Below are 24,626 nucleotides of genomic sequence, written 5' to 3'. Positions count from 1 at the left end.
GATAATAAGGTAACATCATTTCCAACATGTATCGCCTTTTCTTGGAAATTTTCACCTTCAACGATCTATATATCTTAGCTCTTTTTTGATAGGCAAGATTATTAAATACGACTGATAGATAAACATTTTTCTTTGTGAATAAAACCTTGAGTTTTCTCACCAACCTGTCCGAAAACTGCGACAAGTGTTATCAACTTAAAATTTGTTGATTCGAGAACCAAGAACAATATTTGACAAATAATTTGCAATCCTCAAATTTTCTATATACTAAAAGACAATAGTTCAAAGCTGTTTTTATTCGAAATGAAAATGAAAGAACTAGTACAAGAATCACTCTTTACTGAAATTTACCAACATCAACATCCATCATTTGACATCAAAAGTTATCCTTTGGCGAACGGTGACTTACTGTTAGTTTCCAAAAAGAATTTTCCATGTGCACTGCAAAAAATGTATATTATGAAACTAATCAAAAATATCAAAAAATTATAATTTCAATACAAAATCACCCAATTGCAAAAATAGAAATCTAGAATTTTCTATATGCTATGTTGAATATAATATCAATACTATTACGTATTGATACACCATCGTTATTCATAATATTATTATATTTATACAGTATTTTAGGTATCTAGATGCCTGTTGTTGTTAACTTGTCTAACTATTCTTAATGAACTGAAGTCTATGGAATGGTTTTTCATCAAACGTTAAATCGGCAATCTCCAAATATCATATAAAATGCAAAATCATTACCTTGTGTCGCGGATGAATGGACACATGAAGGAGCGTTTAGCATTGTTACATTTTCCACTAGTGTAGTCTTTGATACTCCCACACTCTCTCGCTTCAAATCGGTTGTTGCTCAGAGATTCTGCATAATACTCGTAGGATCTACCATGGGAACAGGATCCAGTTAAATCCACACCGCAACCTGGTTGTGTCCTACCTCCATTAGGATAGTAGTCTGAGTGTCCCAACTGGTCATTGAAACCCAACATACCACCATTGGTATGGATTACTTCCACATACTTTGCGCTGGATTTATCCAAACGATTTTTCTTGTTACTAAGTGAAAAGAGTGGACCAGCTGGATCCAAACCTGGGAAAAAGAATAAAATAAGTCAGAAATTATTTTTCGTTGTGTTGAAATCAAGCTTTCCAATGTCGAGAATTCCTCAATTTTAGAATAGATAGAACATAATTCAACAGGTGGTAATTCAGTAAAATAGGGAGTTTTCCAAAATTTTAATATCTTTTCAGTGATCTTTTCGACTATGAATTACTGGTGTATCATTAACACAGCCAATTATGAACCAATAGAGGGTTCTGTCCATTCTTAATTTTATCGTCATTATTTGTGCTCGTATTTATTTATTTCAATGACAATTTGTCATTGAAAACATCCAATGTGATCACTTATTCGTAACTCAAGTTTCCTTTCTGGGAAACTAATTGATTTGTGTAATGCTGAATTCAATTTCCTTCTGTTCTAAATATGGACCCGTTTTACAAGATTCGAAAATCTTTGAATGTGAGTCAGGAATGGTATGTAAGAACTTGTTGGTTCTCAGTTAGCACAAATTTTGACATTTTGAGATCGCCAGTTTTAGATAGATGACAGATATTTGGCAAAAACAATCTAAGTAACCAAAGAATGCAGGCCTAATGAAAGTTCGGAATGAATAATGTGTAGTGAATAATGAGTGGCATCAACTCTATATGATACTGTTCCAACCAGCAGACCTGCTATATTCGAAGTATAATTTTCAGCTGCATATTTAAGTACATACATTTCATAAGTTCGGACTTCCATTGTCTAATATAATATAAATTGATTTGATAACCCTGAAGAAAATTTAAAAAAATTAACCGAAAATAACAATTTAATCAAACAAAAACTGAAATTACAAAGAAATAATATATAACAACAACCAAACAACACAAAAATTTAAATATTACAAAAAATGAAAAAATAATCACCCGAAGACGATTGTGGATACTAACAATCGAAACGTTGTGACATAACTTGGTTTGAAATCTTTTAATTTTTATTTTTTAATTTTTTGTTAATAATATTTTTAATTTTCCATTTTTTGTTATATTTAAATTTTTGTGTTGTTTGGTTGTTGTTATATGTTATTTCTTTGTAATTTCAGTTTTTTGTTTAATGAAATTGTTATTGTTGGTTAATTTTTTTGATTTTTTCAGGGTTATCAAATCAATTTATATTATATTAGACAATGGAAGTCCGAACTGATGAAATACATCACGAAACATTGTCAACCACCTTCAAACTAAGTACATACAGTTTGTCCCACATGGAAAAATCGGAAAACTTGGGGATAAGAAGTCGACTAAACTACCAAAAGTTGGTGATTTAGTCGAGATTTAAGGTGATATTGCCATTTTTTCAACTGTATGAAATGCCGTTTACAAATTTTACATCCACGTTTCGTTCCCGAGAAATCATCTGCAAATTGCCCTAAAATGGGCAACTTGTTCCCAATCCAACCAATTTTGTATCTCTTACGGTTTCCGACTTTCCCTTGCTTGACCTACTCATGTTATCTTGATAAAGTTCTGCTACAAATCTCTTTTACACGAATATTTAAAAAAACCTCTTCAATAGCTAGAAGAAGAAGAATATATATATATATATATATATATATATATATATATATATATATATATATATATATATATATATATATATATATATATATATATAGGATTTGAAGGATTTGAAGCTTCAATAACTTCTATATGTGCTATCATCTTGTGAAATAGATTTAATCTTACCTACGATACGACTAACTTGACCACCCAAAGCCGTTCCTGCACAACCACAAACATGTGCACCCAAAGAATGACCCACAAACTTGACTTTGCTCAAATTCAATTTGAAGTTTTGCTGCAGACTCCTCACAAAGTCAGCTACGAATCCACCAACTTTAGGAACACATCCCTGAGCTGATATATAGGTTTTGCTGGCAATTGGACTCCAGTCAACCACAAAAACATTGATATCGTGACCGTTCAATGTATTTTCTCTTATAAGAGAATTCACTTTTGACTCATGTGAGTTTTTCCAACCGTGAATAATAAATAGCGTGTCTTTTTTAACGTTGAAGTCAGTTTCCTTCAACAATGAAATCTCGTTACTGCGAATATTAATGCTACTTCTGGAGTTCTTTTTACAGAAGAAATTGAAAGTCACATCTGAAGCCGAGGCTGTCAAGTTAACTTCTGGAATTGTTAAATCTTCTACCAGAATATCTCCATTTTCGTTTTTATAAAGGAAATGTGTAATGTCTTCTTGTGATGTCATCTCTTGAACCACTGCAAAAAAGGTGAATGTCATCGTTTCTATCAACTCAAGCTTATTTTTTTATAACAATTGAGTTCAGCACGGCATGGATGATATCCACGAATTGAATCTTGTGTCGATCCCAGACTAGGCGTCTGCGTAAATAAGAGGGGATGTAATTGCCTTCACTTATATAAGAAGATCTTGCCTTTGTTTCAGAAAACTGTAGAAATATGCTCATTTATATTGACATGCTGAATAAATTACAAATTCCGATGTGTATATCATTGATCTGATTGAATTTGTGTAATTGATCACTTGTTTATTTTGTGAAAATTCATGATCACTTTAATGAAATGAATGATAATTTTCACTAGTTATTTTATTTTTACGATCGGTTAGTATGAAACTAACTAATGTATTTGAAATCTACAAATATAGGGAGTTTTTAGGTGAGCTGGATGGGTAATTGAATGAACAGGGGTGCCATGAAAATTCAACACTGGAGATTATAGGAATCATCCGGGTTTTCAAACTCATGAATTCAAGAGTGGAAACCTTCATAAATCAAGGTGCTCGTTTAGAGTTATCTATTTCGGGTTTTTAATTGAATTCTCACTTCCTATGGCCTCCAACAAAATCATTTTCTTATCTTCATTACATATGTGTAGAATTTTGAAATTATCTTCACTCACTTGTGTTTTGATTCTTCATGCATTGTAGAATTGTTGTCCAAAAAGACATGTTACGTCAAAATGTATACCAATTTGGCCTTTATATACTGCAGAGCATTCTGCACACTCTAATATATACCATTGGATCAGATATACATACAGAGTGGTCCAACGAAAAGTATGCACCTTGCTTTTCTCCTTTTTTTGTAACTTAACGCAAAAATGCTCGGACAGGTCAATTTTGCTTTTGAGGGGGACACATTTTAGATGTATTTTTCTACCTGTGCCTTCAACCCCCTAGCGAAGGTGAGTGACAACCCTAAAATTTTAAATGGAAAGTGAGGTCGAGTGATATATCATTTGAAAGGGCACAAAATTATCTTTCTAATGATACCTAATTTGTTGTATTTCACTCAAACATGTAGGTATTATGAAGAAAAACAACTACAACCCAGCACTTTCAAATGTGTAGTTGACCGGCAAGAGCTAAAAATGTGACCCATTTGCTTCCATACAATAATACAGATTTTGTTCAAATCTATTCCTAACATTCTGTAGCATATCAGGTGTTATACTTCTGCACTCTGCTGTAATTTGTTGGTGAAGATCTTCTATGGACTCGGGCTGCGTAGCAAAACATTTATTTTCCAAGGGTCCCCAAAGGAAAAAGTCTGAAGGTGATAAATCAGGTGACTTGGCAGGCCATTCGATGGGGCCTCTCCTTCCAATCCACCGTCCAGGAAACCGGTCATCTAAAAACTCTTTTACCGGAGCAACATGGTGAGGAGGTGCTCCATCTTGCTGGAAATGAAGCCGATCATCATTATGATTTTGGTCATTTTCAATTATTTCTGTTATGAGAGAATCAATTGTATCTTCAAGCATGTTCAGGTAGACCTCACCAGTTAAATTCTCAGTAATAAAAAGTGGCCCTACGATATGACTACCTAATATGTCACACCAGACATTGATTTTTTGAGGGTACTGGGTATGGACCTCTCAGAATACGTGTGGGTCACTGTCATCCCAGTAACGGCAATTATGCCTATTCACAGCTCCATAAAAAAAATGTACTCTCATCGGAAAAGCACGTGTTGAATGATAGGTGCAGATCATCAATTAGTAGCTGGCTCAGTTGTTCACAAAATTGCAGCCTTCTATCAGGATCATCTTCATTGAGTTCCTGTACTAATATCTGTATTATGGACGAACGGGAGACACCTGAAGCTGCAGCAAGCTGACGGGTACTTTGAGTATGATCCAATTCAACATGTCCCAAAACAGCGACTTCCACTACTTCATTTCTGATCGGTTTCCGTGGCTGGTGTTTCACATTACAGACAGATCCGGTATCGACAAACTTTTGGACTAACATGGCAACGTACGAATCATTCACATTTTTCCCGGAATGACTGTTATTAAAGAGGCGAGCAGTAAGTCTAGCACAACTATTATGTTGATAATAAAGTTTAACAATTTCAACTCGTTAAGGAATGAAATAAACCATGTTTACAGTAAAGTTGAAATAATTCCAAAAGCAATCGAACTGAATCAATGAACGTTTGCCTAAATTCTTTTTGTACACTTATCTGCTGTTGTTATTTGAACCAAAAAACGCACGAGAGAAATTGAGGAAAGTAGTTGAGATAAAAATGCCGTTTTTCCGCATTTTCATTAACACCAAAAATATCGAGTTAATGTCCTTGCTTTTTTCATAACTATTCAAGTAAATACAACTAATTAGGTATCATTGGAAAGAGAATTTTGTGCCCTTTCAAATGATATATTACTCGACCCCACTTTTCATTTAAAATTTTAGGGTTGTTACTCACCCTCGCTAGGGGGTTGAAGGCACAGGTAGAAAAATACATCTAAAATGTGTCCCCCTCAAAAGCAAAATTGACCTGTCCGAGCATTTTTGCGTTGAGTTACAAAAAAAGAAGAAAAGCAAGGTACATACTTTTCGTTGGACCACTCGATACAATAGAGTGTGGAGAATGCTCTGCAGTAAGTATGTACAGGCTAAACCGGTAGGAATTTTGACGTAAAGCACGTCTGTTTGGACAAAAAATCTACAATGTATGAACATTCCATTAAAAAACCGTCACAAAAGTTTGAGAAACAAAGTCACCAATTTGATAAAAACCACCAAGCAAAATTATTATAAGAACAAAATAGAATACAAAAAACAAGATACTGTCAAATATAGAAAATAATCATGAAATGATTCAGATTCATTTGAGTAAATATATGAATTGAAAGATATTCCAACCTCACTTCAATATTTTAACACAAGAACACTCAGTATTCAGAATTCCATCTTTTGATATTTCAAGTTCATAGACATCGAAATTGATCCGATCACAGGATATGGAATATAAAACAATCTCCAAATATGCAAACTTGGCACAGATTGCATGCTGTGCATTTTACCTCAGTACAGTGACCGGATCAAAGTCGCAATGTCAGCGTATAATTCTTTATAAATATTGAGGGAGGTCAAGATCATGGATCAGAGTTAACTGTTAACAGTCAACAGACAGTATTCATTTACGTATCGATTGGGTCATCAGAAATGCAGCACATCTCCTTTTCTTCAATCCTGCTGGGTGGCAGTATAATGTAAGTTTTTTGATTATTTTAATGTATTTTTTTTATTAACATTGAGTGTGAGTTTATTTAAAGTATTTTTCCGTTTCTTTCACAATAAATATTTTATTAAGTTTTAAATGAGTTCTTTCATTATTTGGGATGAATAAATGAGCGGGTGAAACAGCAAATAAAAATCCTCTCGTAAATAGCCAAGCGAGAACTGAGTTGCGACAATACCAAACAAATATGAAATATTGTGAAAGAAATCACCGGCACTAAACTTAAATCAATCACAATTGGACCAATAAAAAATGATCAGGGAGTACTCCTAACAAACAACAGAGACATATCCAATGAATTCAACGATAATTTCGTAGATATTGAAAAGAAATTGGCAAATAAAATAGTCAAAAATAATAACTATGTTTTTCATCCATACATTTTACCAAACTTAAGCCTAACTGATAAAAATGAAGTGAACGCTTTAATCTGCGACCTTAAAAACAAAAATGCGGTAGGAAAAGACAAAATTAAAGCAGAACAGCTGAAATCAATATCACATTATATACTAGATCCTTCAGTTTTTATTATTAATAAATGTATATTACTTGGTGTGTGGCCCGACTCATTCAAAACTGCAGTAGTGACTCCTATCCATAAAAAAGGAGGTAAAACTGAAATCACAAATTATAGACCAATCTCGCTTATCACCCATCGATCAAAAATTTTCGAAAAATTGCTAAAGAAAAGAATTAACTTATTCATAACCAAATACGAATTGATTTCAGATAGAAAATTTGGCTTCAAAGAAAAAACCTCGACCGAAGACGCGATTCTTGAACTGACAGAATTGATACATAAATCCTTGGAGAAAGGAAAACCTTCTTTATGTCTATTCATAGACCTAACGAAGGCTTTCGATACTGTCGATCATCAACTACTCCTACAAACTTTAGAAAATAATGGTATCAGAGCGAACTGCCAAACGCTTTTTGAAAGCTATCTTCGAAATAGAATGCAAATTGTGCGAATTGCAGATGCAATTAGCAATCGAAAACAAATAGAATGTGGAGTCCCACAAGGTACGGTACTGGGTCCTCTGCTTTTCAATTTATATCTAAATGAATTATTCAATTTGGACAGCGTTGGAAAAATAAGTGGATACGCAGACGATACTGCGATATTCTATAAGGTAGACACTAGTCTCAATTTGAAAAAGAACGTAGAAACAGATTTCCACTTGCTCAAAAAATGGTTCGACCAAAGGCTCCTTACAGTGAATCTGGAAAAAAGTAATTTTCTTCCTTATAGCTGCAATCTATCCAATGATTGTCCATTTTAATCTCTTGATGTCGGCGAACAAGGAAAAACAATAAACATAGATTCCCTGAGAGAAATCAAATACTTGGGCGTCTAAATAGACAAAAACTTAAGGTGGGACTCTCGTATAAAATATACAATAAAAAAACTGCAAACAATGCTTCACAACTTCCGTTCCTTGAAAAATTACGTACCTCACAAAGAACTTAATCAATTATAATGTAATGAATCTGAAGCCGGCCCTGACCGATGTCCCAGTCAACAAACGCATGTCGCATCCTGAAAGAGCGGGAAGGATGCGGATGAGTCCCGAAATCCGAAGAGGGATCCGGAACGTTCGTTGACGATATAAAAAAGGTCGCTCTCCGTCCCGAGTAGTAGTCTGTACCAAGAAAGCGAATCGAGCGGTTAACAAACGGTGAAGATAAATTAAGCGTTAGTTACTGAGTGGTGTAAATGAATTAGTTGTGATAGTGAAGTATTGTTAAAATAAATTTGTTTAAGACAGTTAATTCTTTAATTCGTTACAATTGGTGTCAGAAGTGGGATTTTCAAAATAAATTTGTGAGCGCTTGGTGGACAATTTTTGTATCACAGTGAAATTGACTATAAAACTTTCGCACTTTCGCGCAGATAGGTGATTCATTGTGTTTCGCGAAGCGGACAGTACCGGACGACGGAAATATAAACTGATAGACCTTTCTCGCGAAAAATAGACTTGTGAAAATAAATAAGTGTTTCGGACTCCATTAAATGAGTGTACATATTCAGTTTTGAGTAAAATAGATAGTAAGAGATAAAATGTATTCAAGAAAAGTGCGCCTAGTGGACTTGAAAGTCGCCGAATTGAAGCAAGAATCAGAGGAGAGAGAACTAGATTCTTCCGGAAAAAAATCAGTACTCCAGAAGAGACTTGGGACAACTTGATTGAATCAGGAGAAGATCCCGAAACATATTTATTCGAAGTTTCTGGGGGTGATTGGAGTTCAATAATGAACAAACTCGAGGAGAACACCAAATCGCTGAAAGATGAACTTCAACAAAATTCGAAGTGCCTGGAGGAGAAGCTTCTGGAAAATTCTAAAAGTTTGGAAGATAAATTTCTTGAGAATGCAGAAGGTTTGAAGAAAGACCTTTGTAGTGTGGCGAGCCTACTCGAAGAAAGAATAGGAACCATTGATACAGGGATAGACAAAATCAGGAAGGAAATGAACACAGAAGTAGAAGAAATCAAAGGCGGAGTTCAGGCAGAAATCAGCGAGATAAAGAAAACAATTAGCAGGTTGCAAAACAAAATTGTTAATTCCGCCCACCCCACAGAAACGGTTACTGAAAACTCAATTCCGGAACTGAAAGATGTCAAACTCAGTTCTGAACCAGGAAAGCTCTCCATGAAGCCGCCCCAGTTCGACGGAAAAACTCCTTGGGCAAATTACCGCCGACAATTCGAAGCTGCGGCCAGAGCGAATGGATGGAATGCAGGAGAAAAGGCGGTAGCATTAACATTGGCGTTGCGCGGAGAAGCAACGAATATCCTGCAAACCCTCACGGCCCAGGAACAGGAAGACTATGACCAACTTGTAAAGCATCTTGAACTGCGGTATGGACATGCCCACCTAGAGCACGTTTACCATTCACAGCTCAAGAACCGCTGCCAGAAATCAAGAGAATCACTACAGGAGTTTGAAGCCGACATAGCTCGATTGGTCCGTCTGGCATATCCTGCTACACCCGAAAATGTAATGGAGCGGTTAGCAGTTCAGGCATTCTTGGATGGACTTCGCGACCAAGAAACGAGACAGGCCTTGACGCTTGCTCATCCCAAACATCTCGTGGATGCACTGGCAAGCGCTCTGGAGTTTAAGGCTACAAAACAATCATACAAGAGCCAGAGCAAAGTTCGAGCTATCGAGGAAAATGAACAAGTGCCTGCTGATATTGAGGCCACCATCAGAAAAGTAATGAAAGAAGTGTTGCCTGAGAGGAAACAAATAAGATGCTGGAACTGTGGTGAAATTGGACATGTGCGTAACAAATGTCCAGCCTTTAAAGAATCGACACCCAAATCAGGAAAATTAGAGGGGGTCGATGAGAGGGGGCAATCGTCGGCCTGTACCCAGCAAGCTCCCGTGAAAAACGCACATGTTGCCGTTCTCCAATGACAAGACAAAGGTGTTTTCGTAGACGGCCTCATCAACAACGAGCCTTGCACCATGCTGCTCGATACAGGTGCGACGAGAACCATTCTCGGGTCAACCTTTGCCAAAACACCGGCAAAAATTGAACCGTCAAGCTGGAAGTTACGCACTGCAACAGGGGAGCCAGCCAATGTACTTGAAGAACTACCAATTGAATTGGTGTTGGGCTACACAAAATTGAAACATCGTGCATTGGTGGCGGACATCGAGGACGATGTGATCATTGGAATGGACATAATGAATTCCAGAGAGTTCGAGCTGAATTTTCAAGACGGCATCCTACGTGTCGACGGAGAAGAGCTGGTGCTTCATGGAAGAAGCGAAGAGATGATTAGAGTCCTGTTGGCCGAAGACGTGTGCGTACCGGAAAGGGCTGAAACCATCCTGGAGACGCGCTTGGACGGAAGTGCGAGCAGCGGCAAGGTGGTAATGTTCGAGCCCAAGCTACACGATGAAAAAATTGGACGAGGAATCGCACTGGGTAAGACCCTGTTGCGTGTTGATGAAGTTGTGCCAGTCAGGGTCATGAATGTCAACTACTTTCCCGTGACCTTGAAGAAAGGAACCATACTGGGGCACTGTTTATCCATTTCCTCTGTGATACGGAGTGTACGCAGTTCTGTTAGCCAAGGCAACAACTTGCCTAAAGAGTTGGAGAAGCTGACTGACATTTCCTCCAAGGACATACCACCAACTCACCGATCAAAACTGAGGGAGTTAGTCAAGAAGTACTAGGAAATCTTCGACATTGGAGAAGGAAATGGTGGCAGAACGAATGTGGTTCAGCATAGAATCGACACTGGGAATGCCCGACTAATCCGGCAATCAGCTAGAAGACTCCCCCTTGCGAAGAAAGAAGAGGCAGACAAGATAGTCAGCGATATGGAAAAAGAAGGAGTCATCGAACCTTCTGACAGCCCTTGGTCTTCCCCAGTCGTGTTAGTGAAGAAGAAGGACGGCTCGACAAGAGTCTGCATGGATTATCGCCAACTAAATCACGTGACAAAAAAAGACAGCTACCCTCTTCCAAGAATCGACGACACTCTAGACACGCTAGCCGGCTCCACAATTTTCTTGACCTTGGATTTGAAGAGTGGATATTGGCAAGTTGAATTGGCCCCAGAAGATCGAGAAAAGGCAGCTTTCACCATCGGCTCAGGATTGTGGCAGTTCACGGTTATGCCATTCGGGCTTTGTAATGCTCCATCGACCTTCGAGAGATTGATGTAGACGGTTCTCAAAGGTCTCTCATGGAAGACATGTCTAGTGTATCTCTACGATATAATCGTGGTCGGAAAATCGTTCGACGATCATTTGAAAAATCTGGAGGAGGTGTTCATGCGTCTGAGGAGTTCTGGATTAAAACTGAGTCCTAAGAAATGCCATCTGTTCCAGAAAGAAGTCCGTTACCTTGGCCACGTTGTCTCTGGGGAAGAAGTGGCGGTAGACGAACAAAAGATCAAAGCAGTTAAGGACTGGCCCATTCCAAAAGACATACATCAGCTTCGGAGCTTCCTTGGTTTATGCACCTACTACCGCCGATATGTGCTGGGGTTTACCAACATCGCCAAACCATTGACTCGCCTCACAGAAGGGCAGATCCAGTTCCAGTGGTCTGAGGAATGCCAAGACTCATTCAAGAAGCTGAAAAGAGCTTTGATAAACGCTCCCGTTTTGAGCTATCCCTTACCTGACGGAAAGTTCATTTTGGATACGGACGCCAGCAACGTGGGACTTGGAGCAGTCCTTTCTCAAATCCAGGATGGACAGGAGAAAGTTATTGGCTACTTCAGCAAAACGCTCAGTAAACCAGAGCGTAATCACTGTGTCATCAGGCGAGATCTGTTGGCCGTAGTCAAAGGTGTAGAGCATTTCTACAAATACGTGTATGGAAGACGATTTCTGTTGAGAACGGACCATGCAGCTCTCAAATGTCTTCTGCAGTTCAAAAATCTCGAGGGCCAAGTAGCGCGATGGATTGAGAGATTACAAGAATTTGACTTCGAAATAGAACATCGAGCTGGGACTAGCCATAAAAACGCAGATGCCCTATCACGGAGACCTTGCCCCGATGACTTCTCACATTGTCGACGAGCAGAAGAGAAGGAAGCAGCTATTTGTAGAACTACAGCTGTAGACGACAACTGGGAGGATGATAAGATCAAGGAAGACCAAGAGAAAGACCCAGATCTTGGTTTAGTCATCGAATGGAAGAAAAGTAATCAAAGACCAACGTGGCAGGATGTAGCAGGTTATTCGCCAGTGGTCAAGTCCTACTGGGCACAATGGAACTCCCTTACTTTCGAAAACGGAGTTCTGAAGCGGGTGTTGGAACCTGAAGACGGTGCAGAAGAAAGGCACCAGACAGTGGTACCCAGGAGCAGACGACGGGAGGTGCTCAAAGAAATCCATGATGGAGTCACTGGAGGACATCTGGGAGTAACGAAACCCTCCAGAAAGTAAGACAACGGTTTTACTGGGTTAATTGTCAAGCCGACGTCAAGGACTAGTGCAGAAAGTGTGCTGTATGCGCTGCCAGTAACGGACCTAGGATACGACAGAAAGCTCCAATGCGCCAGTATAACGTGGGTAGTCCATTTGAGAGAATCGCCATAGATATCGCCGGCCCGTTTCCGGAGTTCCACCATGGGAACAAATACATCCTGGTAGCCATAGACTACTTCAGCAAGTGAGCAGAAGCCTATGCCCTGCCCAACCAGGAAGCCTTTACCGCCGCTGACGTCCTGGTAAAGGAATGGATATGTCGATTCGGTGTCCCATTGGAGCTGCATTCGGACCAGGGCAGAAATTTTGAGTCCAGCCTGTTCCAAGAAATATGTAAACAGTTGGACATTCGAAAGACCAGAACCACAGCCTTACATCCACAGTCCGATGGAATGGTGGAACGAATGAATAGGACTATAAACCGCCACTTGTCCAAGGTAGTCTCTGACCATCAAAGAGACTGGGATCAATACCTCCACCTGTTCCTGCTGGCTTATCGTTCGGAAGTGCACGAGTCAACCGGCCAAACCCCTGCCAGTATTATAATGGGACGAGAGCTGCGGCTTCCTTGCGACCTAACATTTGGGATGCCTCCAGAACAAGACACTGCGGGGGAAGACTATGTCAGCAAGCTTCGGCAGAGAATGGACGACATTCATGAACGAGTCCGTCTGAACATCCGGAGTGCCAGCGATAGGATGAAGGAGGCCTATGACATCAAGGCGAATGTTGGAAGATTCGAAATCGGCGACCTAGTTTGGCTGTACAATCCTAAGCGCCGCCGTGGTTTATCACCGAAGTTGCGGAACTCGTGGGAAGGTCCGTACAAAATCATGAAAAAGATTAATGACCTCGTCTACCGAATCCATAAGCCACCTCGAGGAAAGCCTAGGGTCGTCCATTTTAATAGACTGGCTCCTTATGCTGGAAATCACGACCAAGTTCGCGCCCTCAGACCACCAGAGGATGAAATGACGTTCCAGCAATTCATGTCCTTATACTTGAACGGACAGAAGGTCGTACATGGGGTAACTCGAGAAGAGCCACGAGACCTTTTCAAGGTTCCAGTTGATTACGCCCTAGCGCACTGCGTGGCAGAGGATCTCCAAATGTCCAAGGGCATCGTTGTGGTATTCAACAAGAAATTCGGTCAGCTTCAAACATTACGAGAACAGAATCCAGAAGTCGGAGGAGTGCTACAGTTGAAGAAGGTTCAGAGAAACATCTTCTACTTGGTGACCAAAAAGCATTCTCGAGACAAACCGTCCTATGAAGATGTCTGGAGGAGTCTTACTAGACTGAAGGAGACGATGCTCGACCAGAATCTCGTGGAGTTGGCGATTCCGAAATCAGCCTCTGGGCTCGACAGGCTGGACTGGAGAATTGTGAGAAGCATGTTGGAAACGATCTTCAGATCCAGCGGCATTCAGATTTTGGTGTGAGGTAACCATCTTCCACTACCGAGCATAAAGACTGTGGAGTGTTACTTCCATCGAACTTCGCAGTGCAAATATGGAGAGTTCTGCAGGTATCGACACACGCCAAGGATGACATTTCGGGGCGAAACGTCTTTAAGAAGGGGGCAATGTAATGAATCTGAAGCCGGCCCTGACCGATGTCCCAGTCAACAAACGCATGTCGCATCGCGAAAGAGCGGGAAGGATGCGGATGAGTCCCGAAATCCGAAGAGGGATCCGGAACGTTCGTTGACGATATAAAAAAGGTCGCTCTACGTCCCGAGTAGTAGTCTGTACCAAGAAAGCGAGCGGTTAACAAACGGTGAAGATAAATTAAGCGTTAGTTACTGAGTGGTGTAAATAAATTAGTTGTGATAGTGCAGTATTGTTAAAATAAATTCGTTTGAGACAGTTAATTCTTAATTTGTTACAATATAGTTCCCTAGTAGAGAGCCATTTGAGATATGGTATAACAGCATGGGGATTAGCTCTGCGTGTACACCTCAATCCGTTAGAGGTATTACAAAGGAGATTCATGAAGTTGATCATGTCTAGAAATTCACGTTTCTCGTCAGATCTCCTGTATAAAGAGTGTGAAGTTATGGATATGAGACAATTGTATTACTATTGTACAAACGTGAAGTATCATTTCAGCAAAAATAAGCATCATCACGAAACCACGACTATAAAAAACGACATCGCGACCAACTAACCTATCCTACTGTTAAAAAGTCAATTTCACAAAGAGCATATTCTTTCATGGCAACTAAATTATATAACACCGTACCTCACAAAATGAAAAATTCTTATTCCAAACCAATATTCAAAAAACAAATTAGAAAACACATTCTCGAAAAAGATTGGGACTTTCAAAAAAATCTGTTAGAGTGAAATAAATAAGTCATAGTCAAATTTATCCCAAAGTTGTATCATGCTGTATTGTAAGTAGCATGATTTTATCCATATTGCCTAAGATTTTATCTATTTGTACATTAATATTTTATTCATATAGAACGTGTAATATTTGTCTGAAGTTTTATCTATTTTTCTTACTTTTCGTTTGTCTAGTATTCAACTGGCCTATTTTATCTCAAACTGAAATATAATTTGCTTAACTATAACACCAAATTCACAAAATTTAATAAAATATCTTGTAGTTTCTACTCCATGAAGGCCATACATATTTTTATACAAATATTTATGTACTTACATATTCTTTATAACTTCTTGCGAAACAAGAGCTCTGCTCTTATCGCCAAACCACTTTGTTCACATATTTTGTTTTAATTGTACTCTAATCTGTATACGTTGTGAATGAAGTTATTATTTTTTTTTTTTTTTTTTTTTTTTTTTTTTCACCGTAGTGTGCGCTGGTCAGGCCCTATCCCCCGAAGCCCCGACACATTCGGGAGGGCGCGCCAGCATAATCAACCAATGACCACTCCCCACACCGTGGGGTAAGTGATCATTGGGTCCGAGAATCATGTGCCCTGAGCAAACGCAGTGAGCCAAGAATGACAGCCTTCTGCATCTGTGCGGCTAAGATTTCTGCCTTAGTGCGGCAAGCCGGTATGATTTTTAGATTCGAGAGTAGAGAAGACATCATTCCACCAAGGACTCCAACAATCAGAACGACCATCTTGACAGAGTGATCTGGATAGAGTCTGCGGAGTTCGAAGAGAAAATCTCGATATTTTATCCGTTTTTCCTCCTCTTTTCTGACGATATTCGTCTCGCCAGGAGCTGAAAACTCCACGACAAATATCGTTTTGGTCTGGTGGTCGAGAAGGACTACATCAGGCTTATTAGCTTGTATGAGCCTGAGGGTGGGGAACGAATAGTTCCAATAAATTCGGCACTTCTCGTTCCCCACAACGGATTCAATATCCCCCGGAGCGTAGGGCAACACCGGTGTCTCGTCAATACCGTAAGAGTGCCGTAGATGGTAATATAGCACTCTTAGGGCCGCGTTATGTCGATGGATATAGGCCGAGACCGCATATGCTGGACATGCTGATAGCAAGTGCATTAGGGTCTCAGGCGCCTCGCGGCAGGCCCTGCACCTTGTGTCAGGAACCTCTATACCCATCACGCGACTGCGGTAGACTAAGGTGTTGAAGACACCATCCTGGCAAGCCATGATGAACCCCTCAGTTTCCGACTTCAGCCCACTCGACCTGAGAAAAGCGAACGTCAGGCGCTTTGATAAGCCAAGGTCTTCAATGTTATTGAAGAAGACCCCATGCATTGGCTTATCCCTGTGTCTCCGCAGAAGTAAGGTGATCTCTGCGGCTTTTATCTGAGCTTTTTGCTGAACGGGTTCCAACTCGGTGACAGAGTTGTAGTCACCTCGTTCAGAGTCGAAAACTATACCGAGTTCATCAGCTGCTCGAGCAGCTGCCCTAAGGAGAAATGCTCCAATTCCTGCTCTCTCATGGTCACGGACCATGCATAGAAGGGGATCCGAACTCCTGACGACTTTACAGGCTGTATCCAGTACCATTCTGTCATGTAGACACTCCAAACTCAAAAGTCCACGACCTCCCTGTTGTCGGGGGAAGTATAACCGTGGAACGGACGATTTGGGATGCAAACTCCTATAGAGATGCATCATTTTTCGGGTCCTTACGTCGAGTTGATACAGCTCCTCCCGAGTCCACTTCACTACTCCAAACGAGTAGAGTAAGATTGGAACGGCAAGCATATTTGTTGCAGCTACTTTGTTCTTCCCCGACAGTTCCGATGACCAGATCTGTCGAAGTTTGTGCTGATACTTGCCGCGGAGAGAGTTTTTCACTGCAGTTACCTCTTGTGAGTGGCGTTGTTCCACCCCGAAGTAAGTATACGTCTCTCCGGCATCCAGATGGTGTAGGATGCTTCCATCTACGAGCTGCACATCCTCTCCGTAGTCCCCGCATCGTCCTCTTTTGAGATGAACCATTGCACATTTGTCTATCCCGAATTTCATACCGATAGCATGCGTGTACTCTTCCACCACCCTCAAGGACTGATGGAGATCCTTCTCTCCAGAGGCATAAAGTTTAAGATCATCCATATAAAACAAATGGGTGACCTTGTGCCTCCGGTTTCCGGGAGTGCCACAGTTATACCCTCGAGTCTTTCTGAGCGCAACGGATAATGGCAATAGTGAGATGCAGAATAGAAGGGGGCTGAGGGAATCACCCTGAAATACACCCCTTCTGAAAGTGACCCACCTTGTTTGAACTCTTGCTTGACCAGATGTTATGGTGAAGCGAGTTCGCCAAAGTGGTATCAGTTGTTCAATGCATCTCACTATGTTGTCGGGTACCGCAAGGCATCTGAGCAAATGCAAGATAAGCTCATGCGAAATTGTATCAAATGCCTTACGGTAATCGATCCAGGCCATAGAGAGGTTACGCTTATATTGTATCGAGTCCTGCGTTACACATCTATCGATGAGCAGGTTCTCTTTACATCCAGCGACTCCTCTCTTCGACCCTCTCTGCTCATATATCCGTTCGAACACTCGGTCAACTGCGGTGAGTATTCGTGTGTATAAGATGCTTGTAAACAACTTATAACACGAATTCAAGCATGTTATCGGTCTGTAATTCTTAGGAATCGACAAATCTCCGCTTTTGGGGATAAGAACGGTCCGCCCCTCGACAAACCAATCCGGAATCGGCTGCTCTCCATCGAGCCATGAGTTGAAAACTCTGGCCAGATGGCGGTGGGTACTTGGTAGTTTTTTCCACCAATAAGTGTTCAGCCCATCTGGGCCTGGAGCAGCAAAGTTCTTGGAACCAACGAGGGCCCTTCGAACGTCATCCGGGGTTATCGGGTTGCGCAGTTCATTGGGCTCAGGCTGTCGAAGCTCTCTGTTGAAAGCTTCGAACTGCGCTAGGGCTGGAGTGTCTAAGTTGAGTGGCTGCGGGTGTTCATAGATATCCTTCCAGAAGGATTCCACCTGATCAGCGGTCGGCGGATTATCCACAACACGTGGAGGCTCTTGGAATAAGCGGGAAGGTTTCTCGCGGAACCTAAGGTTTTCCGCGATACTTCTCGCTCGCCTCACTAGTGACTTCTTAGCAGCCACTAGTATTCGTATCCTATCAAGGCAGTGCTGTTTGGTGGTCAGCAGCACGCCTTGGCTTAAAGTGTGATGGATACGTCGTAGATTGGCGGCTATTCGCCGCACTGCGGGCGTGAAAGGCCTGTTGGCTGCCCTGTAATCCATCACACATTGGATACGAGATGCGTGTTGTCTCGCCGACGTGATTTTAGCTTCCATCTTGTGTACACGCCGTTCAATCTTCCGGACCGCAAGGCCGGGATTTCGTCCTTCCGATTCGGAAAGTGATTGGACGACGTTATACACGGCGGTGTTGATTTGCCAGATGTCAGCCTCTTCTGTTAGAACACTATGAACCTCCGCATCCAAACGAGCCAGTTCTTGTGGCTTCAGGGGCTTAATCCTGTGGAGCGCCCTGCGTGTTCTGATTGTCGTTTCCATTGGTGGTATGGTGCGAGTCTCCTCTCCAGCCGTGCCAACGGGTGGTAGAACTGCCACTTCTACCACTTCGTTAGCAGGCTGGGAAGGAGCTATATAGCCCTGCCGCCGAAGATAGGATACGTAATCCCTAAGGTTTTGGGCGGAAAAGGCGGCATGCTCCGGATGTGTTTCACACCACAGAGCATGCAATCTCGCCATGTACCCTCTTCGCGCGGGCTCACTACTCTCGTAGCAATGCATAAGGCTATCTCTTAGCTCATGCGTCCACTCAAAACGTCCGTTTTCATTGCCAGGGTTGTCATCAGTAGGCAAATCATCGCACAAGTTTCTCAACTACTGAGAGTTGTCGTTCGTATGGGGGCGACAGCTAATTAACGGAAAAACAGATTTTTTCAAACAGAAATTTTTAAATATAATTGAAGTCTATCATGTCTTTGCGAAGTTTTTTCAATGGGATGGAATCGTGTATTATTATTTTTAGTGGCAAGTGATTATTAGTTATATCATTGTCAACTACTAATATTACTCATTCCCCAGATATATGAATGGATATCAACAATTTCTGAATATGAGTACGTTCCCTTACAGACTCCGACATAACGTGTATTCATCATGCAATAGTACGTCATTTTTGTTCTTTGTAATTCTTCAGTTGGTTTTAAACTGAATGTATATACAAAATAATATTTTTCTGAGCCTGCCAATTAACCCCATATGCATCGACAAATCTTCCAATGCATATTTCAGGTTTGTCTAACACAGATGCTACATTATTGTTGCTTCTCCCAAGTTTCCCGATACGATTGTTGTTTTCAATATTCATCACCTTAGAAACTTACCGAAAGAACTGACAGAATGTCTATTGGTATCCTTAGCAATATCCTTAACAACAAAATGCGGCTGGCTTCTGAATATTTTCCATTTTCGCACTTTGCTACACTGTAGTGATAATGTAAAGTGAACCAGAAGCACATGTCTGCAATGTGTGCAGTCTCCAGTGGTTTGTCAATGATTTTTTTTCTTATTAATTTATATGAAATTCACTGACAAAACCATCTTTGTATGATGTGCTGGTCTCGGATGTCACGCAGGTTGCTGAAGCTGACTCCGCAGAGACGATAGTTAATGTCACGAACTCGAGGACATTATGGCCATATGTCCTTCAACCAACTGTTACCCATTATTGCATTGGACACTTGGCTATAGTGTACTGATGATGGCCAATAAACAAGAATTACGTTTCTGCGATTTGCATTGTTGTAATCACAACAAATCTCTAGCAGTATTTGGGGTCGATAATTATGTTTTCCAAAAACTCATTAACAATCATTATATATCATTTTCAATCTGAAAGTTATGCTTGACATATAGTAAAGAACTCAAATCAACCTTTGATGTTTGTTGGATTCGATTAAAAATAATGATCACTTACCGAGTGATACGGTATTCAAGAAATAATTTTTTTTTATCATAAAAATATTGATTAGAAAATAACAATCAGTTTCTACAGAAAATATAATCAATCATATATACACACTCATATATTTTTTAATAATTTTTTCAATATAAAATGGCATGCATTTTTTTTCAATCAATAATAAAGATATGTTTTTTCTCACTCATTATCAAAAACAAAAATCGTTCTAAATGAAAATCATAAAATGATTTCTTCGAATCCCAGATGATCGGAATTAACTGTCAATACCAATTTTTTATTTCAAATTCTGCTCATTAAAATTATGTGTGGGCTCAGAATGTAATTGTTTTTGACGCGGTAATAACTCACCCGGTCCAGAGAAGACAATAGTAAAAAAACTAAAGAGTATAACACTTTTCATGGCGATAGGATAGAGAATAAATGAAGTTGAGATGATATTATTGCATTTATATATATTGTGTGAAGTTTACAAGTCTCTGATAGACGGATTAGTGATACTTAAAATAGAGATATATCAGATTATGTGTGATGAACACAGCCATACTGTCATTACATATCACAAATAAACATATTTTGGAATCATTCTGCAACCACTATCAATTTTCTTCGATTGAAATAAGAACGAAACTCTTTTGTTTCAATTTCACGAGTTCGAAAAAAAAGTTGTTGTGGGTCACTGGGATATGATGAAAGTTAGGTCAAGAAGTTGTGAGGAATATTATCAGGTCCAGAAGAGGTAATCATCACATTAGATGAACATTTGAAAGTTCTTTCATGGTTCAAAGATTTATCATTGCAAGCATAAATTACCAGTGGTTTAGAATTTACAACTTTTTTGAACGGTGACACTCTAGTTGGTATTGTTAGAGTGCTATTGAGAGTTATCACCAAGTTAGCAAGTATAAATTGGTGATGGTCAGACGAATAGCGTTTGTGATGAGTGCTTTAAGAATCTTATGATTCACTATTATTTCTCCTGTGTGATCCGGGAATGCGTGAAGAAAATCTTCGACATCTACGTTGACTGATAATATAATTTTATGAAAACTGCCAAGTTGACTGGCTTCTTCCTTGACAGGAATATTTCCCAACACCTTCATTCCGAGGATATGCATATCATAGTTCCCAAGTGTGCCCGTTAATTGAAATACGCCCTCATCAACGAAATAAATTCTTATAGAGAGCATTATACATCAGCCTGATATCCAAAAACAACTCCTCAGCTTCTTCATATCCATTAGGTGGCACAAAAGGCCTAAAGTTTAGTAATTCCCTTTAAGAATTCCTGAGTCGCCATTAGTAGAAAGTGTCTTTCCTTACGTGTTATGTGTGTGCCGCATTAGGAAGATCTGATGATTTTAGTAGTTAGTGTGCTTTGGAATGCTAGTGTTACTTTAATTAAGAATAAAGACGTTTATTAAGATTCGCAATTGTCTTTAAGAGCTGAGCGGAGTAATGAGAATAATGTATGCCAAGGAAGTGTGAATGTACACGTGGAGGGAACTATGAAAATTGGGTAATACGAGGTAACTGATATCTGAGAGAGGCAGAAACAAGTGAAGGAACAGAGCTGAAACGGGCATCTGCTGATTCAATTTTGAATGGTTATCATATAATGTATTAATACATTTTCAGTACGTAATAAATGTATCTGGTATTGAATTTTCGAATAGAAGGACATCTGACATCTACGACAACTCCTTAGGTATGGATAAATGAAATCTACAGTCATTAATAAAACCAATAACTCATAAACTGAACAATATTTTAGTAACTGGCGGTTTTCAGTTGAATCGAAAATCGCGAAAGTGTCATAACAATATTCAGATCAGGAGAAATGAAATGAATGCAATACGAATACCTTCATTGTTGAAAATAAATAACTCATTCACGAGTCCTCAGTTTGTATTTAGAAAACAAAGAAGTAATTTTCGCGCTAGATTATATCATCTGGGATGATTTGGGAAGAAGAAAGCAACTTTGGCCTGATTTTTGGGTTTTGATCCGTGTTCTGTATTATAATCCTCACTGGGATTGAACTCACGACGTTTCAACAAAGTATCAGTTGTCATCCACTGGTGATTTTTGTTAAGTGTTCGGAAGTTGACTGATCCTACTCGATTCGCTCCCTACTATATAGGTGAAGTGATGTTTGTTACGTGTTCGGAAGTAGACTGTCCTTACACGATCTGCTTCCTACTATATAGGTATGACCTCTCTCCCCGTGAAGGTTTCAAATGTTAAATCTAAGGTTCTCAGGGACAGGAATATGCTGAACTGATTTTCGAGTAACGGCATACTCATACAATTCACTCCATCTGCAATGGCCCTTCCGGCACTGACGAGGAGCTAGTCCTCTGAACCGGTATATTGGTGACCGCCCCGACCAAATAAAATAAATTTCAGATTTTTATATGTATGAAGTTACTTACAACGAATGGAAGATGTTGCACAAATGCCTGATGGTTTTACATCAGCTTTCTGCACGACATTAACTGGGTTAGTTGTTGTATATCCGTCGGATATCTGCCACGCGTACCTACAAAATCCGGGGTCCACATGAGAGGCAAGGGTGAGGTGTTTTCACCTGAACTTGAGCATACCAAATGCACTTCTACGGAAAATGTTCAACTTCTGACTCCAATCCCAGAGTATGTGTTTGTGGAGTTGTTTCCGGACTTTGTCTGCAGATGGTGCAGTTGTACATCCTACTCAATCAACTGCAGATGAAGCTTATGACTAGTTGAAATCAATTTTTTTGTTCGGGGTATTCAGACGGTTCTCCCCGTCAGAAGTGATCGTCCCGGTACTGACGAGGAGCTAGTACTCTAGAACCGGCCTATCGGTGGTCGTCCCGACCGAATGGAACTAATTTCAGCTCTTCATATATAGAAACTCACTTGCGACGAATCTTTCAAATGGAAAACGTTGCACAGGTGCCTGATGGTTTTATTTCAGTTTTCTGAATCAATATGAAATCATAACAGAATGTTATGTTTCCCTTTTTTTTATTTTTTTTCACATTGTTATGTATTAGTTTCCTAATTTCATTTATTATAATTTATTTGCATCAATTGAAGGATTTACATAATGAGAAATAATCACAAATGAGCAAAACTGTACATTGATGCTGAATGACGAAAGGCAATACATAATAATATGATATAACGAAATAATGAGTGAGAAAAAATTAATGAATGAGAACCACCCATTTAGCACACCCATGACCACAAAAAGGACAAAAGGGAACATCGAGGCTGTATAACTTCAGCTAATATATATGATATAACGATTCTCTACAATCTGAAAAGTGTAGAACAAGTGTAGAACGAGCAAAATTTTTAGTTCAGCCCTATGAATTACTGCATGAATTTGATGTGTTTTTAAAAAAATTAAACTGTTTTTTTTAAACAGTAACTAGTCGTATTCAATAATATGGCCTCGTCTCAAAGATTTGAAGGCTGAAATTTGCCTGTATCAAACATTCAAAAAACCTAAGGATATTCACAGTTTTCCCTTAGCTGGTTTGTTGTTCCCATACGTCCTTCATCACTTGGAAGGATCGATCGCAGCTTGAGAAATGGTTCTTGAAAAATTGGAATAAGATTTATGAACGCTGATGACAAGTTCTATTCTATTGTTCGCACTCGTACGCAATTACAGGTAGAAAAAACTGAAATGAAATAATGAAGTAATAGTGAAATTTTTACTTGTTTTTTATTTCACTATTATTTCAGTTCAGGTTTTTTGCTTAGTTAATTGTTTTTTTTTCAGCTATTCATTTTTATTCTTCTTCTTCAATTTTTGATTCTTCGTTTTTAGTTCTTTCAGGGATTTTAAATAATTTTATATAATATCAGACAATGGAATTCCAAATAAATGGAATTCACGTATATTAATAGTTCATGCAATTTTCAAATCATATGATTTTCATCCCTTCACAATTCATCTTGTTCAAGAAATAAATGAAGATGTCCTAGATTGTAGACGGCAAATTTGTGAAACAATTAAACATTTATTTGCCACACAAACACACTGCCTTTATTGAATATGTTTCGGTGATAAAGCAGCTTTTTGTAAATGGTTTTATTAAATCCTGGTAAATGACACATATGAGTAATACGCTAATCAGTCCTTTTTTATGGACCAAAATCTTACCTGACGCTTATTTGAGAAGCTCTCACTTGGGATTGTTGCTGCTACTAAAAAAGATACTTCCGACTACGATCCAAATTTTTTAGCAGAACTGGGCATCACCACATTCTTATATTCCAGTAAGGAAATACCTAAATGAGAAAATTTCTAGTATTGCATTGGGAGTAGAAGGCGGGGTTGTGTGGAGGAGTGGATATTTTCAACAAATACATCAAATTCGCAAGAACCACGACAAGGTATCACAGATGCATATATATATATATATATATATATATATATATATATATATATATATATATATGTTAACTCGAAGATTCTCACGGATGAAGTTGATGAGCTGTTTTCTCGGGTTTCGCTCCGTGTATTTTCTCCCCATAAGGATTATTTTCACAACGTTTCGGCAAAGTCTCATTTGCCATCTTCTGGTGATGTCTGGTTTTTTCAACTAGACTGATTAATTCGAACTCTGTGTCTCAATTTAT

General features: G+C 39.4%; 1 protein-coding gene across 1 annotated transcript; it reads right to left on the bottom strand.

Moving 5' to 3' along the window:
• Positions 1 to 280: 280 nt before the first annotated feature.
• Positions 281 to 20,449, bottom strand: LOC111514074 (inactive pancreatic lipase-related protein 1). The gene is made up of 4 exons (XM_023170319.2): positions 20,338 to 20,449; positions 2,803 to 3,342; positions 757 to 1,102; positions 281 to 441 (listed from the first exon to the last, which is right to left on the bottom strand). Exons 1-4 carry the CDS (start codon positions 20,387 to 20,389, stop codon positions 384 to 386), a joined length of 996 nt encoding a protein of 331 aa, XP_023026087.2. The 5' UTR covers positions 20,390 to 20,449; the 3' UTR covers positions 281 to 383.
• Positions 20,450 to 24,626: the final 4,177 nt, after the last annotated feature.

This window comes from Leptinotarsa decemlineata, unplaced genomic scaffold (genome assembly GCF_025532065.1).
Source record: "Leptinotarsa decemlineata unplaced genomic scaffold, Ldec_3_MD MMD2_tig00078346_RagTag_RagTag, whole genome shotgun sequence".
Classification (NCBI taxonomy): Eukaryota; Metazoa; Arthropoda; class Insecta; order Coleoptera; family Chrysomelidae; genus Leptinotarsa; species Leptinotarsa decemlineata.
The sequence above is the reverse complement of the archived record's forward strand: the minus strand, read 5'-3'. Positions and strand labels throughout refer to the sequence as shown.

What these genes read in the sequence shown, in the direction of transcription:
- LOC111514074 (XM_023170319.2), bottom strand. Translation starts at nt 20,389, where the DNA reads ATGAAAAGTGTTATACTCTTTAGTTTTTTTACTATTGTCTTCTCTGGA. An exon ending in TATTGTCTTCTCTGGACCGG is followed by an intron (nt 3,343 to 20,337) that starts GTGAGTTATTAC and finishes CCTTTTTTGCAG; the next exon opens with TGGTTCAAGAGATGACATCA. An exon ending in CCATTCATCCGCGACACAAG is followed by an intron (nt 442 to 756) that starts GTAATGATTTTG and finishes CATTTTTTGCAG; the next exon opens with TGCACATGGAAAATTCTTTT.